Below are 15,669 nucleotides of genomic sequence, written 5' to 3'. Positions count from 1 at the left end.
GGCTTTAAGAATCTTGAGTGACTGCTTAACTATTATGGTCTTGTTTTCATTCCTGATATAATCTGTTTTTTTATACAACTTTCTGTGACAGCAAGCCCATTTAATATGAAGCCTATTAAGTCAAAAGTAGTTTGAGTATTGTTGCCAGGCTGGTCTGAAACATTACTTTTCTAAAGTTGCTGTAGTGGCAACATGCGTGTTCATAAGGCTCTTATTGTGGATAAATCCATGTGTTGTGCTTTACCATTGCTTTGGTAAAATATTAGATCACAGTGTTGTGCAGTTGTGTCCTTTTCTGTGCATTTGAAAATCACATTGATCACTGAACGCTGATGCGTTGTAGTTGATCGGTCTTGATATGTGATTTTTGCTAACTGCTGGTTCAAATGGTGGGTCTTTGAGGTGGGGGACTGCTGGATTACTTGCTGCCTTTCCCAAGATTGCCCCTCCCCCTGAACACAAACCCTCTGTTTCCCTGTCAGCCTTAATAATGGTTTAGGTTTTGTTTAGCATCAACCTTAACCATCATTAATGCTAAGCAAGGTTTCATCTTAGCCAGGATTTGAAATCGCTACTTGAAACTGGTTTCAAATTTTGCTTAAAATGAAAATCTGATACTCTTGGAATGTAAAACATATCCAGTTGTGCCTAGTGGTATGAGAGACCTGGGTTCCATTTAACTTATGTTTGTCTTATTTGGTCACTGTCAACCAATACTCCCTCTAAGCCAGGGATGTCAAAAATGCATCCCAGGGGCCAAATCAGGCCCCCAGAGGGCTTCTATCAGGCCCACAGTAGAACTGGCTGTCTTCTTCTTCCAGTTCTGCTGTTGCTGTGTCATTGTAGGTTTGCAGCTTACAGATACACACCTGAACAGGATACTCAAGATTGCAACAGCACAGACATTTTGATGCAGTAATTCAGACCAAGAGGTGTCAGTTAGCAGACACTATTAAATAAACAAAATATTGCAAGAGTGCTAATGTTTTAAGCATGTTTATATTTTAAGTTAAAAAAAACCCCTTTGTGTTTGTGTCTTTTATAAAGTTTATATCTCCGCTACCTAGCATTACATTTTATGACACACATGTCCCAGCCCAACAAGGTATCATTTATGCCAGAACTGTCCCTCATAACAAATGAGTTTGACACCCCTGCTCTAAGCTGTGGAGTCTTGTGAGCAAAAATTCTGCTTTGTGAGCTACTGACATTAAAGTCGTAAGCGAGCAATATGGCTGCTACATGAATTAGTTTGTTCTGGAGCCATCCTTCCTGAGCTGGTTCACACTAACTCAGCTTAGAGGGAACACTGCTGTCAACCCAAACTTGGTGCCAGTGAGATCTCAATTTTTGTTTGGAAGATGCCAAGATCAAGCGCGAGGGGTCAAGTTGGAGATATATTTTAGTTCTTCAAATTCTGGTGCTTGGCTGTTTCTGTTTCACTAAAGTCCTTTAAAATGGTATCAACCTTTTATTTTTATGACTGTGGAACTCAGTTGATCTGAGAATCCCATGCATGATGCCCATACACTGTTCTTTTAAAATGAATTCCAAACAACCACAACTGTGTAATGTTGCAAACTAGCTTTGATATTTAGCCACATTTAACAGTCTTTGTGCCTGAGTTGCCTATCAGATGTTAAGAGACTAGCTGCTTGTGTTAAATGGGTTGGTTTAAGCAAAGACTATTTTACCAGACAATGCTAAATTTGGGGATTATAGGTACTGTTCACATGCCAATGATACAGTCTCTTGGACTGCATTGCTAAATGGACTGCATTGCTAAATGGAATCTGATAAAATGTCTATTATAGTTATTGAATCATGTACCTCTTACCTTAGCATTAGCTGCTTCACCAGAAATGTATTTTGATTCTTACTCACCGTGTAACAATAATTGACCCAAGGTACTGAATGCAGATATGATATTATATGATACTTCCAGAATACAGCATTACTTCCTAGTAAATTGCTCTTGTGGCACTTCCGCCAGTGGTTACGGTGAACAAGAGCTTTGAGTTGTTATCATAACATCATTACTTATTCTTTCTGAAATTTTGGCACTTTAGAGTTCAATAAGCAGAGATGCAGAGAGGTACTTAACCTGTAAGCCCTTGTTAGGCCATGCATGAGATTTTATCTGCCGTAATATTGCAGAGTGCTAGCTTCCTTTTTTGTATCTGCTGCCCTGCCTTGTTTAATCCCAGCACTGAGTGTGGTTGGTTTAGTTTTGAGTTAAAGCCAGGCATTTTATGCCAAGTTAGATTTCTAGATTGGGTGGGAGGAGCTAGGAAGGTAAAAATGCATAATAAAGCATTGGTAATAAGATTCAGGTGGGTAGCCGTGTAGGTCTAAAGGAACAGAACAAAGTTTGAATCCAGTGGCTCCTTTAAGACCAACAGAGTTTAATTCTACTTTGCTGACCATTACGTACAGGTGTGGGGGGGTTAGTTGCCAGGAAGGGCTAATTGGAGTAAAGATAAATGAGTAATTAGTAATTAAGCAATCAGCCCTTCCTGGCAATTACCCTATATGTAATGGTTGGCAAAGTCTGTTTCAATGTATCTGAAGAAGTGTATGCACACACAAAAGTTTATACCTGGAATTAAACTTTATTGGTCTTAAAGGTGCCACTGGACTCAAACTTTGTTCTGTATTGTTAGTAAGTAAGACTGTAGTACCATGAAAAATACTCCTGAGATTAATGGGAAGCACAGTCTGGTAGAGGTAGATGCTTTCTAAATGGCTGTGGAAAGAACGTCTTTCATGTGGGTTGATCTTATCTTGCTTGAGTTTTCTAGAGATTGTATGATCAGATATTGCTGTTGAAATCACTACTGACCTATTTGTCAATTTGCTGTTGAGTGTTCATTGTGTAAAAGGTAGTGTTCCTGTTTGACTCTGGGTTGTGCCAAGCTGGTCTGTTGACTAGTCTGATCTTGTTAGATGGGCAGGCAGAGCTAAATATTGTCACTCTTTACATGAAGCTAAGGATGTTACAGTATAGAGGACAGTTTACCTTTTTATCTTTACAATGCCACTTATTAGGGCAGATGGAAGACCTTGTAGCAGGGGATATTTTCCTGTCTATCATGAGGCTAACTCGGGCTAAAGTATTAGGTGAGGTTCCAGGATGGGGGCAATAGTGATATCTTTCAGAGACCACTTAAGAGATGCTGGTTTATTTCATCATTGGCTGTTGTTATTGTTCAGTCACACAGTCCAGTCCAACACTTTGCGATCCCATGGACCACATCACGCAAGACCCTCCTGTCTTCCATCGTCCTCTGGAATTTATTCAACCATGTTCATTGCATTGATAGCTGTCTGTACCTCTCATTTTTGCGTTAGAAGAACATTACCTTTTAACCTGCAAAGACAGAGATGCACCGTTGTTGAATGCATTGTTGTTCAGTGTTGGCTTATTCTAAACATTGGGTTGGACCCAGCCAACTGTCTCACTCACCCAGTTCCCCTCCTTATTAAGTCTCTGCCCCACACAGCTTTTGTCCAGGCCCATCCTATGATCTACAGTGTAGCCTTTTTGATGGTCAGAGGGGACCTCCTCCTTCCCTTTTCATCACTGGAAAAGCTGGTTGGATCCAACCAAACGTGGAGAACAGCAGGATGCAAGAGTTCTTTTGAATGTTTTCAATTATCCAGAATCCTGGCATATAAGCTTTTAAAATGAAGAAGTCTGTGTGAGGAAGAGCCAGTTAAGTTGGAGGACATCTCCCCAGGGGAAAGCGTCACCCTTCGCTCAGTGGAGTGATAGATGAACCACTTCTGTGGTGATCTCTGTGTAACAGGAAAGCTAACTTGTCCCCTGCCAGGGAAAGCAGATCTACTTTCAAACGCATTACAGCATAATACAAAGTCTTGAGCTCTGATCCAAACAGAACCATGCACAGCACTGCTACATACTGTATTGACAAGTGTCTTGCTACTCTGTGGTGTGTTAGTGTTGCTGAAGCTACTCATCAGTTTATAGAGAGGGTGTGGGATTGAATCTAGACTCTTCCTAGATTCAAAGTTTTGGCTCCAGTAGCAGGCAAGGGTGTGGGATTGAATCTAGACTCTTCCTAATAAGGTTTTGGATCCAGTAGCAGGCAGTGTTCATGCATCTGCCTGATGAAAGGTGCTACATGTGTAAATATTGCTGCATTGAAGTGATATTCAGTATTGATGCTGGGGTATATGTTGCAGCCAGTACAAAGCAGCTGGCAGGAAATTGTTGTTATTCCTTGACTTCATTTCTTTTTCCTGTTCCTTTTGTCTGCAGATTCTCACAAACATAAAGATAAACACAAAGATCGAGAACATCGACACAAAGAGCACAAGAAGGACAAAGAGAAAGACCGAGAAAAATCCAAGCACAGTAACAGGTGAGACATTAGTTATTGCAGGTTGGTTGTCATTCTGGATATGCAAGACTATGCTTACTGAAACTTGATTTGAGTTTAATGATGCCTCAACATCAAGCAAGCCTTACCAATAATAAGTCAGCTTGTTTTCTATAAGGCTGGAGGATTTGACAACCAATTCTGAGTTCCCTTCTCACATACTACCTGAAGAACTTACCTTATGAGTGAGTGCAGGCCTACCATAATACATCCCATACCTCATAAGGAAGCCAGTTCATAAGCAAAGTTCTGCTGAAATTCTGTAAATTGATGAAGATGGAATTCTGAAGGTTGGTGAAGGCAAAAATATATAGCGTTGTATAAAGCAGTGCAGTTTGTAAACCCAAATAATGGCGCCACCAATGGTACGGATTTCGGGGGGGGGATTCCTATTCAAATTTAAATAAGTAATTTAAGTATTTAATGTTGGCAAAATACACCATTTTTCATATTCTACATTTAGTCATCTAACAACATTTGATTTGTAGGATAATAGCCCTGACAGCTGTAGATAAACAAACTATATTTACATCTGATAGTAGCTTTCAGTGCTTCCCTTTATTAGGTGAAAGAGGAGACCGTTTCCCTGGTGGTTGACTTTCTCTACTTTCAGGGTTTCCATATTAGTTAGTGACAATTTCTGTTGGCAGATGTTTAGCAAACCATTAAGTGATAAAATGGTACATAATTGTAAACATATGTTTTATATTTTGTGTAATTTATATTTTATTTTTTAGATTTTATAGAATTGTAAACAGATCTTTGTTTTTTCTTTGGCTTGAAAAAATAGACCTATGTGAATGTTTATCATGGCTAAAACCTATGAATAAATTCTAGGAATTTTGTGGTATGAACAAAGTGTATAATTTTGCATTTTCCTACCCCCATCTCCAGAATTGTATGTTGTGCTTCTGCGGTTACTTAATCTGTGGCCAATTTTAACATCTTGATATCTTGGTCTGAAATTCATACTTGAGTACATTTATATAAACTTTAATTTTGTTTTAATTTGTGTATGATGAGAGGCATTTGCAAGCCAAGATTATTTCAGAGTTTACAACATTCACAGATGTCTGGGTAGAGCTTGTGAATGTCTTGGCTAAGCAGTTATGTATTTTACTGGTTTCTCAAATCCTGGCAACATTCCTAACTTCAAGTGTGCAGCATCCTTCTTATCATGGGGTGTGTGTTTTCTCCATCACATTTGTACATTCTTGTAAAAACTGTGTGTTTCATCTTTAAACTAAGTAGTGTATATAGGCCTTCAGATTGTTCCTTTGAAGGGTTTCAAATTACCAGTGCTTGTATAATTTTAAACTACTTGCAGTCTCACCCTTTTCATGTACTGTGGGAAGAAGAATGGTCAATGCCACTACTGTACCTTTTTCAACAAATGTGTTTTCCTGGATGTGGACAATTTGACTTGTGACTTGGGAAATGTGTCTTTAGTGAATCTTTGCCTTCTAACTCTTCATTATTATTTATATATGTGGTCACACTGAAAACTACGCTTCAGCTTTGCCACAATGGCATCTTAAATGGATGCATTTAGGCACCTAATCACCCATCACCTCTTGAAAAGATGTTCCTTATCCAGCTGTATATTCAAGATGATCTTCCTGAGCAACACAGAAACACAGTAGACTTTGACCAGTTTGTCTCCCCCCCAGTGAAGTGTGTTTCTCCAAGGCCAGTATATAAATATACTTGTGGTCCATATTATATACTTGTGTGTTGTTGTTGTTATTGAGATGAGTGGCCAGAACCTGTATAAAATATGGGCTATTAGCATAATTTATCTTGTTTTGCAGAATTTATTCTGCTTCGACTAGTTATAGGGCTTTCAAGTGTATCTTTTGGAATCACAAAGGCTAGAAACCTACATTTAAAAAAAAATTAAAGCTGAGGTTATTGAGAAGCTAGACTTTGCCTACATGCTGCTGCTCCATGCTCAAGCAGATATTCTCTCTCTCTGCTTTGCAGCACACTTATATGAAACAACTTGTATTGCACATTTATGGACTATGGATAAGTAGTCAATGGAAAAGACAGAAACCCCTTAAGGGAATAAGGAAAGATGCTTGGAGCAAAAAGAACGGTACCCAGTATTTTAATTTGGTTCTGTAACTATAGCAACAGTTTTTGGTATTTTGTGGAGTCAGAGTATATCTAGAAATATGGTACTGTGATGCCTGACCATTCCTCTAAATCCACTTTTTGTATATCAGAATCTGGCTGACTACATTTCCTGTGCCAGTACCTCACAAAGCAAACTGTAGAATAGGTGAATTTTATTTCACTAGACCAGTTAAAGTGCCTTAAGTGTGTTTCAGGCTTTCAGTTCTCAAAGGCTGGCATTAGGCCTCTTGTTCTTCTTTTATTTATGTAAGGTATTCATACCCTGATGTTCCATCATTAAGGACCCACAGGCTTGACCATCCATTTAAAAAAAATCATAAAATGATATAAAAATGGTGGCAGAGGGAAGGAACAGCATGAGTTCTAGGGATAAAACACACAATTCAGCATAAAACAAAGCTTATGGGTGTGGTTTTGTTTTGGTTTTTGCTTCTGAATACCAGCACTTGAAGAAGCACATGGGTTTTAAGGGCTGGCAGCAATTCCAGAAAGGTAGCTGGATCAACAAAAATGATCATCTCATCAGTTCTGTATCTCTTTGTGTATGTGAAACCATGGCTAAAAATGTGGCCTGTGTATTTGACAGCTTCTCTTTGAAGCTTTGTGTTCAGCTTCTCTGTTTTACACGAAGAGGAAGTCTAAACATGGTTCCATGCCTCCAAGTGTATACAGAGAAAGGCAAGAAACATTTGCTTGGTTATGTCATACTTAACTTGCTTTCCTGTTTAATTAATCTCCTAAACAAGAAGTTACAACTTAGCTTTAAGTAGAGATCCCATCAGTAGAGAGTCACACTAGCCTAAGCCTGTTAGAGAGAACAGTGAAGTCTACTTGAAGCAAATGCCCTCTTAAGAAATAGCATTGCCTCAATCTGCACATGGAGTAAAGGGCTTTTTGCTCTCCCCCCCCAAACACATATCTTCAAACTACTTGGCTTTGTGTGAGTCAAATCAAAAAGCTTTTATGAAAACAATGTATCTCTCTAACATAAAGATAGGGAACGCTCACTTTAAAACTCTTCACAGTAACAAGAATATCTTCTACCGAGTGTTATATGCTCTTGTGCACAGAATTATTAGTGGAAGGATCCTTTTAGACTGTTGTGCTGAATCAAATAAGGATTTGGGGTCTCCCTCCCCCCATCAGTTCAGTCAATGTGTTGAGTGCTTCTCTGGTTTAAATGTTCAGTTTGTCTGTATCACATCTTATGTACTCTACCAGTTAGTCAAGATCCCTAGTTTTCCACTTTTTTAGTTTACATTTCACTTTTAGGTATTTATTTTTCTAATAATTTAAAGCTTCATAAAACATTATCCCTCACAAATCACAAGTTCAAAATATATTTCTTAGAGGTATTCCTTCCAGGAGATAGACTATATAGATATAACCAAAGGTAACCCTTAAATAAGCCATCAGAATATATTAAGTATCTGCAGTAAAGTTACATTGGAAATAGCTTGTATTAAAATATCAGAATGTCTTATTTGAACAGTTAGATGACAAAATGATTTTTCCCCCTTAAATTTGGGGTTTACAGAAACATTGTTGTAAGACAACCCAGTAATTTCAGTAGCAGTAATGCCTGTCCAGGACTATGATGGTGGAATGAAGAAGCTGTCCAGTGTAAGTTTTTTCCTACTCTGGTAGGAGGCCAGTCCTCTGATCTGCTTTAAACTGGATTCTTCCTCCTGAAGAGTCTATGTAATAGGAGACTGAATATTCAAAGATGTGGCCCCGTGTTTTGCTTTTGACTAACTGGGACAGCTTTCCTCACAGTGGAAGTGTAAGATTGGAGAATCTGCCTGGATTATTCTGAAAATGTGCATGTTGAACAAAGTAAAGCAGAACAGTGTTCTCTGAAATGTTCTTAAAAACTTTGCTTTCAATCGGCATCTATCCCAAGGAATCCCTTGACCTTCCCTTAAATCCTATAGTTGTCCCAGGAATAACTCATACTATCTAAACCTACTGAGAAGTTGAGAACCAGTGGGTTCTGACTACCTCTCATGCTCATGGATGTGTGCATTCACAGAGACGAACCCTGCTGTCTCTCTCAAGCAACTGTTTAAATGTGGTGCCCAGTCAAAATATGTTTGAGCAGTTTTCATCTGTGAAGTGCTGAAGTTTCAAGATGTACAACATCTTAATTCATCAGCTATCTCTATAGAGATTCCAAGGAGTTGTAATAGTGCTTCCCCCCTCCCCCCCTAAAAAAAACCCTCCCACGTCACCTAGGCCAGAGTACAAAGTGTGGCCTGTAGAGTGTGTTGAACCCAGCAAATTACCGAATTGTCCCACAAGCTACCATTGTGGCCATGCATGCCTTGGCTGCAGCTGCATGGGATTTGCTGGCCCTCAAAGACAACAAGGCTGAGGGAACCTGGATAGAAATACCTGGATTGTTTTAGTCATTGAATCTGATGGGTGAATATTAAACGGAACAAGAGGTGGCAATTGTTTTAATCTTTTTTTTAAAAAAAACCCCTCCGCTTGTGACATTGGACTATGAAGGGCAATGAGGGGGGAGGGAAGACAAATTTGCTATGCTAAAATATTCCAGAGCCACAGTGGTGTGAAGGGAGAATCTGTTTCGTGCATCTGCTGTCCTTCTGGAAGTACTTTCTGTTTCTGCTTTCCCCCATGTGGTCGTAGAATAAGTGTCTGGTGACAGGTGCATGCCTTCCAACACTTGCTGGCTTTTTCAGTTGTGAAATGACACGTGTTCTCTTGGTCTCTGGGCAATTGAGCCAAGAAGATATTGTCTTCAAATTGACTTCCTCGGAACTGGAGTCTAGCCATTGCAGGCAAATGGATACAGTGGTGGCTCTGAAACACAAGCTGTAATCTCAGCTGAGCCCAGAATTGGGGTTGATTCATATGGTTTGTATATGGATTCAATCCCAACACCTTTGACCAGCACAGGCAGAGAGGGGAAGAGAAGCTAACAGGATGGGGCTAATATTCCTAATCGTTTTGCCTTCAGCTGAGGAAAAGGAGAAGCTACTGCATACACCATCACCTCTAGGCTAGCGGTGATAAGGAACAGCAGTTTGCCTGCTCTAGGAGTAGCTGCTGTTCCCTAATAGACAAGTGGCCACTCCCAGAATAAAGCAAGCTTTTGTGGCTTATCAAAAAGATAATTGCTGTTGCTGCTGGCCTGGAGTGGGGGCTAAGTGTGCAGAGCAGGGATGACGTCCTCAAAGCCAAGCAGTTTCATAGTGTCTGGAAGCCTCTTTGCTTATGCACTGTGTTGGAGGAATAGACTGTGATCCTTTCCCAAAGATTCCAGAACAAGCAGAGGATGACTCAGATGCTTCTGAATCTGCTTTAAGAACATTTAGTAGGGCAGTCAAGAAACTATTCACATGGCCTCTCTACTATGGGCTGCACTATTGTGTAGATGGTCAGCCCTCGTAATTGACTCCTTGGCTGAGTTCAGACATGGCACAAAACTATGGTTTAATTAAAGTAACCATGGCAAGAGTGATCATCTGAATGCAGCCCTCTCCAGTTACTGTGGTTTAGTTAGGGTCCATCAAACCGTGGTCTTTACCGGGATCTGGTTTCATGCAATGTCTGAATGAAGACATCCTGGCTTAATCCTAATTTGCTCTCTGAAGATGTCCTCCTGTGCTACAGAAGGAAGGCAGTGAACCCAGCATTTGGCAAGGCAAAGCCAATTTTGAGTGCATTAAACATGATAGGTTTATTTTCTCTATATTTAAGGAGCCTGGCATATATATCATGTTTGTCGATCTTGTTCATAACAAGTTGTCATCCATGCAAACATTTTTATGGGTCTAACTGCTGTAACCAAACAGTGTGGCTTTAAAAGGCTTGTTTCTTTCACTTGCAGTTATCAGAGGTTCTGCTAGTCAGTGTAATGTTCCTTTTTCACAGGAGACATGTCCCATTAATCAGAGCAATTTTCCTGCTCTTTTCTGCTGTCTTGCAAAATTAAATCTCTCAAAAGCATTTTTCCCTCTGCAGAGGTTTGTTTATGGTGACAATTCATATATATATGTTCTCTAAATAGATATTCGTCACTAAGGGAGTTCTTTATGTCTCCACCTTTTTAGATGTCAATCTTTATAGCTGTGGGGTGCGTGTATTCGTGTCTGAAGCAGCAGAACAAATGCCTGGGGTGCTGCAGGTGACAGGAATTCATGTCACTTGTGTTAACAGCCCCACGGTTAAGGGAACAAGTAACATGTAAAATCAGAAGAGGTTTTTCTAGGGGGGAAATATGGCAAACCCATGTGCCCTGAAATTAAAGGATGGTTGTATTCCTGCAAGTCAAAACTATTGTTCAGAAAATATGGTACTGCTGCCTTCAGTATCTTCCAGAACCCTTACACATTCCTCCCAGGAGCTTTTCCCCCTAATGTGCTACGGGAAAGTTAACCACTTAATTTTTTGTGCCATGTCTTTTGTGTCCATATTTCCTCTTTCTGTAGCATTGGTAATAATTGGGGACCAATAAAATGTGTATGTGTCTTGATAAATAGGCTGGGAATAGGAAGGAAGAAGTACATTGTCCTTCTGCAGAGCTAGTAGCAGATGGTACGTAGCCATTCTTAAGTCAGCATCTGTTTGCTTCATGACAGGCAACAGCAAAAATCATACATGGTAACTAGACAGAAGATTTTGTAAATTAACATTTTCAGCACCACCTGCACTGAGAAACAAAAAAAAATTATCTGTCTTTTCAACAATCCTTTTGGTTTTTATTTCCAAAAGTGAATGTCATGCATTCAAACAGACACTATATGCTGAACAGAACTACATGCTTGTTCTCTCAAGGACATCATTTCTCAGACTGGGGACCAAGGTCCCCGGGGATCTGCAAGGGTACTCGAGGGAATCCAGAAAGGCTTTTCTGTAATGACAGAGGGCATGCTCCATTCGTGCCTCCCATTCAACATGAAACCAAATCCCTATCAGTTTTCTAGGCATGGGAGGTTTACTTTTTCCCACCATAGAGAACAATGGAGGGGATAGGGGCAACCTGTTTGGTGGCCCGTAAAATTGGACCCCCTGGTCCAATGTTCTTCAAACATGGTTGGTATCTTAGGGAGAGGCTCCAGTAGCTACCTGCAAGTTTGGAGCCTCTCCCTCAAACCCCCTCCCCTCCATCCCCCAGAATATACCCTATGTTTTTGCCATTGACTTCAATGGCCCATAGGATATAATGGAGCCGAATTGCCACCGAAATTCGGCGGCAAGCCAATTCAGATCAGAAAATTTGAATCAGCCTGCAGCAACCCGAAAGGGGTCTGAATGGGCCATTTTCGGGGGTGCATTCGGTTCAGACGAACCGAATGCACATCCCTAGATGAGATTGATTAGAACTTGGGTCAGGGTCTTCTGAGTTGTGCTTTACTAAAAAATTGCTTTTACATTGTCATTGGTGTGGTTTAGACTGCATTGGTTTCATAACACCAGGGGATGGAGGCCTCTTTGAGGTATGAACAGCTTGCCACAGATTTTGAAAACGGCCTATCTAGCATGTGGTGGATGCCAGTGAGGGAAGAAGGGAAGGTATGTGTGGGGTGCTCTGAAAAACATTGAATTAAAATGGGGGTTCATGGATTGGTACATCTTGAGGACCGCTAAATCTTTTAATCCAGTACAACATAATTTCCTCCTACTGCTTGCTAAATATAATGATTGCTCCTTCTGTATATGCCTTAATAGTAGCAGTTAATTTATACAGGATCACAACATCCCATGATTTAAAGTGCTATTTTATACAGAGATACTGTCGTCTGAGGCTACTGAAATTAGTGGTTTTAGACTGGCATAACTCAGCATAGGAGGCTGCATCATTTATGTGTTTCTTAGGTTTCTGTTTTGTTTTTCTTAGCCATTTTTTGCCCAGTTACCAGATTCTCAACCTTGTCTTATATTCATACAGATTTTCTCACATAATATTATTCTCACATGCATTTATACATGTGTATCTCCTACTTAGAGGGGTGGGGTGAAATAAAAAGAAATACTTTTAGCTGATTTTTGAAGTTTATTAGGTGTTATAATACATTTGCTTTATATCTTATAATAAGCAGGGCTCTTTTTGTAGAAAACCCAGCAGGAACTCATTAGCATATTGGGCCACACCCCTGACAGCATAGCTCATTAGCACATTAGGCCACACCCCCATGTTACCAGAAGTGTGGTTATCCAGCCACACCCACCTTTTGCTTGTTATTCTGTTTACCTTGTTTGTTGTCAAAACCCAGGGCTTTTTTTGTAGCAGGAACTCCTTTGCATGTTAGGCCACACACCACCCCTAATGTAGCCAATCCTAATGAGTTTCTGCTGTTGGGTGTGGCCTATTATGCTAATGAGTTCCTGCTGGGCGTGGCCAACTTGGGAGCCAGCCGGAACTCCGTTCCTGTGCGTTCCTGCCCCAAAATAGCCCTGATAATAAGTGACTTTGTTTTCCTTTTTGAGGTAGATTTTGATCAATACATTTCATTTTAAAAGTCATGGTAATTAAGATACAGGAGATTTAAAGGCCTGTGACTGAGCCAAAACTAATTACAGTCATAAGCATATGCCCCAGTGGGGGGTTTGCGGAGGCTTAGTAAACAGTTCAGAAATTGGTCTGAGTTTCATATATTAGAATCTCTTAAAATTGGCAGTCAGCTGTAAAGTCGTCTTCTGACATTTTTAACATGAGTAAAATGTAGATAATGCTGGAATTTAGTTTTGCACAATGAACGTCTGGAATGTCCTAGTGAGCCTCATAAGTCAACTGCTACATGTGATGTCTGTTGCTGTCACCCAATAAACAATTTGGGAGAGAATGTACAAGTAAATTTAGATAGAACATAATAATTAACAATATAGTTTTGAAAACTGTAGCTGCCTTGGGCCCCTCCTTGTGGGAAAAGTTAGGGCACAAGTATTTTAAATAAAATAAGTAAAAATTAGCTGTGCCACTAAAAGCTTAGCTAACATATGTAGTTTTGCAGATTTGACCATCTTGTACAAGAACCTGAGGGGCTCTTGATGCCTGCTTTTTCTGTTCTGGCCTTCTGTAATGGACTTTTAGAAAACCTAAGAGAACAATAAGAGACTTTTCAGCAACTCATCTTATAGTCTCCCCTACCCATTGCATACTCCTGTCTCAAACCCAGTTTATGAACTGTGGTCACCCTTTCAAAGTGCTCCATACAGCTTTCAAAATAAGAGTGATACAACGCTAACTTCAGGAGTTCAAAACAATGGATTCTCCCCAACTACCACCACCGCTGAATAGGGACATAGGATTCTTATGCTAATTTTCTGCCCCCAAGCATTTCCCCTCTGCTCTAAGCAAGCTGATTACAATATGCATTGTACCTTTGCATTCTGAGTTTCTTTTTTATAACACCCCTCCCACCTTCTGACTGGAATATAAAGACTCTAGGATCTCCATTCCTACTCTGATCTGACAAAGGGAGCTTTGACTCTCGAAACCTTACACCCCCAAAATCTTATTGGTCTCTACTTATAGGCCAATAAGATTGAACTGAGAGATCAATTAAAAAAACAAATGTTGTCAATCTGGTTGGAATCCAGCTCACCAGTGGTGAAGATGGATGTACTAGCATCAACTTTGCTGGAAGAGTAAAGTGATTTGACAGTGCAGTCTTAAACTGTGTTCCTTGTAATTCCATAGACTTCAGTGGATTTAGAGGGATGTAACTCTCTTTAGGATTGTCCTGTGAGTTTTATTTCTTGTTCATGTTAGACATACTGTTTGGGATGCCTAAGCAGAGTTACAACCGAAGTCCATTGAAATCAGGGTGTGACTCTCTTTATCAAAGTACAAGAACATTGGCTGCTTGTCCATTTGCAGCAAATTTTCATCCTTTAAATTTGTTTCTCCTACTTAGGGACAGTGGAAGTTGACAGAATACATTATTTCCCCCATCAGTTTGCCTTGGATACTATTTAGGCAGACTTTTATTGAGATTTACCTAGGGGATTTGTCTTGTCACAACTTCAAAAGTACATACTAAAATACACCATCAGTTTTGAATGTCACCTCACGAAAGCATATTTTTAATTACTACTGTTTTCCGCTTGAGAGCTGGCAGCCCCCAAGCACTTGAATACTTTCTGGAGGCAACTGTGAGGCAGGATCCTAAGTTCGTCGGAAGGATGTCTCCTCCTTTTCACTGAAGCTGCCTAGACCCCTCCCCCAAGCTTCTGCCAAGACTTGCTGGTGGGGGGTGCCTGAGGGCAATAGGGATGGATGCAGCGCACAGGGGCTACAGCATTCGGAGAAATTAGGAGAAATTGTGATTATTGTGATGAATGAAGCAAGAGTTCTAGCAAGAGTTTGGGAGGAGGCAATTTCTGTGAATTTCTATCCAGGAAGCAGCAGCCCATTCTTTTTTATATAATATAACTAGCAGTAAAGCCCGTTGTGAAAGCAATACAACGAGATCTAGAAAGAGGCTCTGGGGGAGTGCTCTGGCTTTGGGCAAACAGTGTCAATTTGCTGTGGTGACCTCAGCAGGGTATAATGACAGAGTCCACTGTTTTCTCCAGAGGAACTGATCTCTACTACCTGAAGAGCAGTTGTAATTGTGAGTGATCTGTAGCCCTCACCTGGAGATTGGCAGCAATTGTTACCCAGGACAAAGTGGCTGGTTTGGACGGTGTAGTCTATGGCATTCTACCTGTCTGAGGTCCCACCCCTCTACTGAGCCAAGCCAGAAGACGTTTACACCGTGCAGTGACAGCGTGTGCAATTAAATGAATATATGTTGTCTTCCCTATCCCCTATGAATATTGTTAGTCCCCTGTCTAAAATGTGTAACTATACATCGCTTTGAGCCCACTGGGGAAAGCGATTAATAAATTGAAAGTATTATTATTTATTATTATTAATAAAAGTATTCAAATAGAAAGAACAAAAAGGCATTTTTGGTATTATATCACATCTGGTTGATAATATGAATTCATTAAATGTCGTCACTTAGGTTATTTCTTAGTTTTACTTTTCTTCTTTTGCCAGGGGAGATTTACTTTAAAGGTTTTAGGAGCAGTTACTCCTAGGTTGGAATCCGAGTCAGAGTCAAAGATTTCACCTAAAGACACGGAAGTAGCTGTAGAGAACTGTCCGTAT

The 15,669-nt window shown here is 40.2% G+C and overlaps 1 protein-coding gene across 1 annotated transcript in view; it reads left to right on the top strand.

Moving 5' to 3' along the window:
• The window catches only part of TOP1 (topoisomerase (DNA) I), a 106,941-nt gene that overhangs the window by 44,061 nt on the left and 47,211 nt on the right, over positions 1-15,669 (top strand). The window contains exon 3 of the mRNA XM_015410350.1: positions 4,283-4,385. Coding sequence (XP_015265836.1) covers positions 4,283-4,385 — 103 coding nt within the window. The remainder of the gene's footprint in view (positions 1-4,282; positions 4,386-15,669) is intronic.

The sequence above is a fragment of the Gekko japonicus genome, unplaced genomic scaffold (assembly GCF_001447785.1).
Source record: "Gekko japonicus isolate JY-2015 unplaced genomic scaffold, Gekko_japonicus_V1.1 scaffold200, whole genome shotgun sequence".
Classification (NCBI taxonomy): Eukaryota; Metazoa; Chordata; class Lepidosauria; order Squamata; family Gekkonidae; genus Gekko; species Gekko japonicus.
The sequence above is the reverse complement of the archived record's forward strand: the minus strand, read 5'-3'. Positions and strand labels throughout refer to the sequence as shown.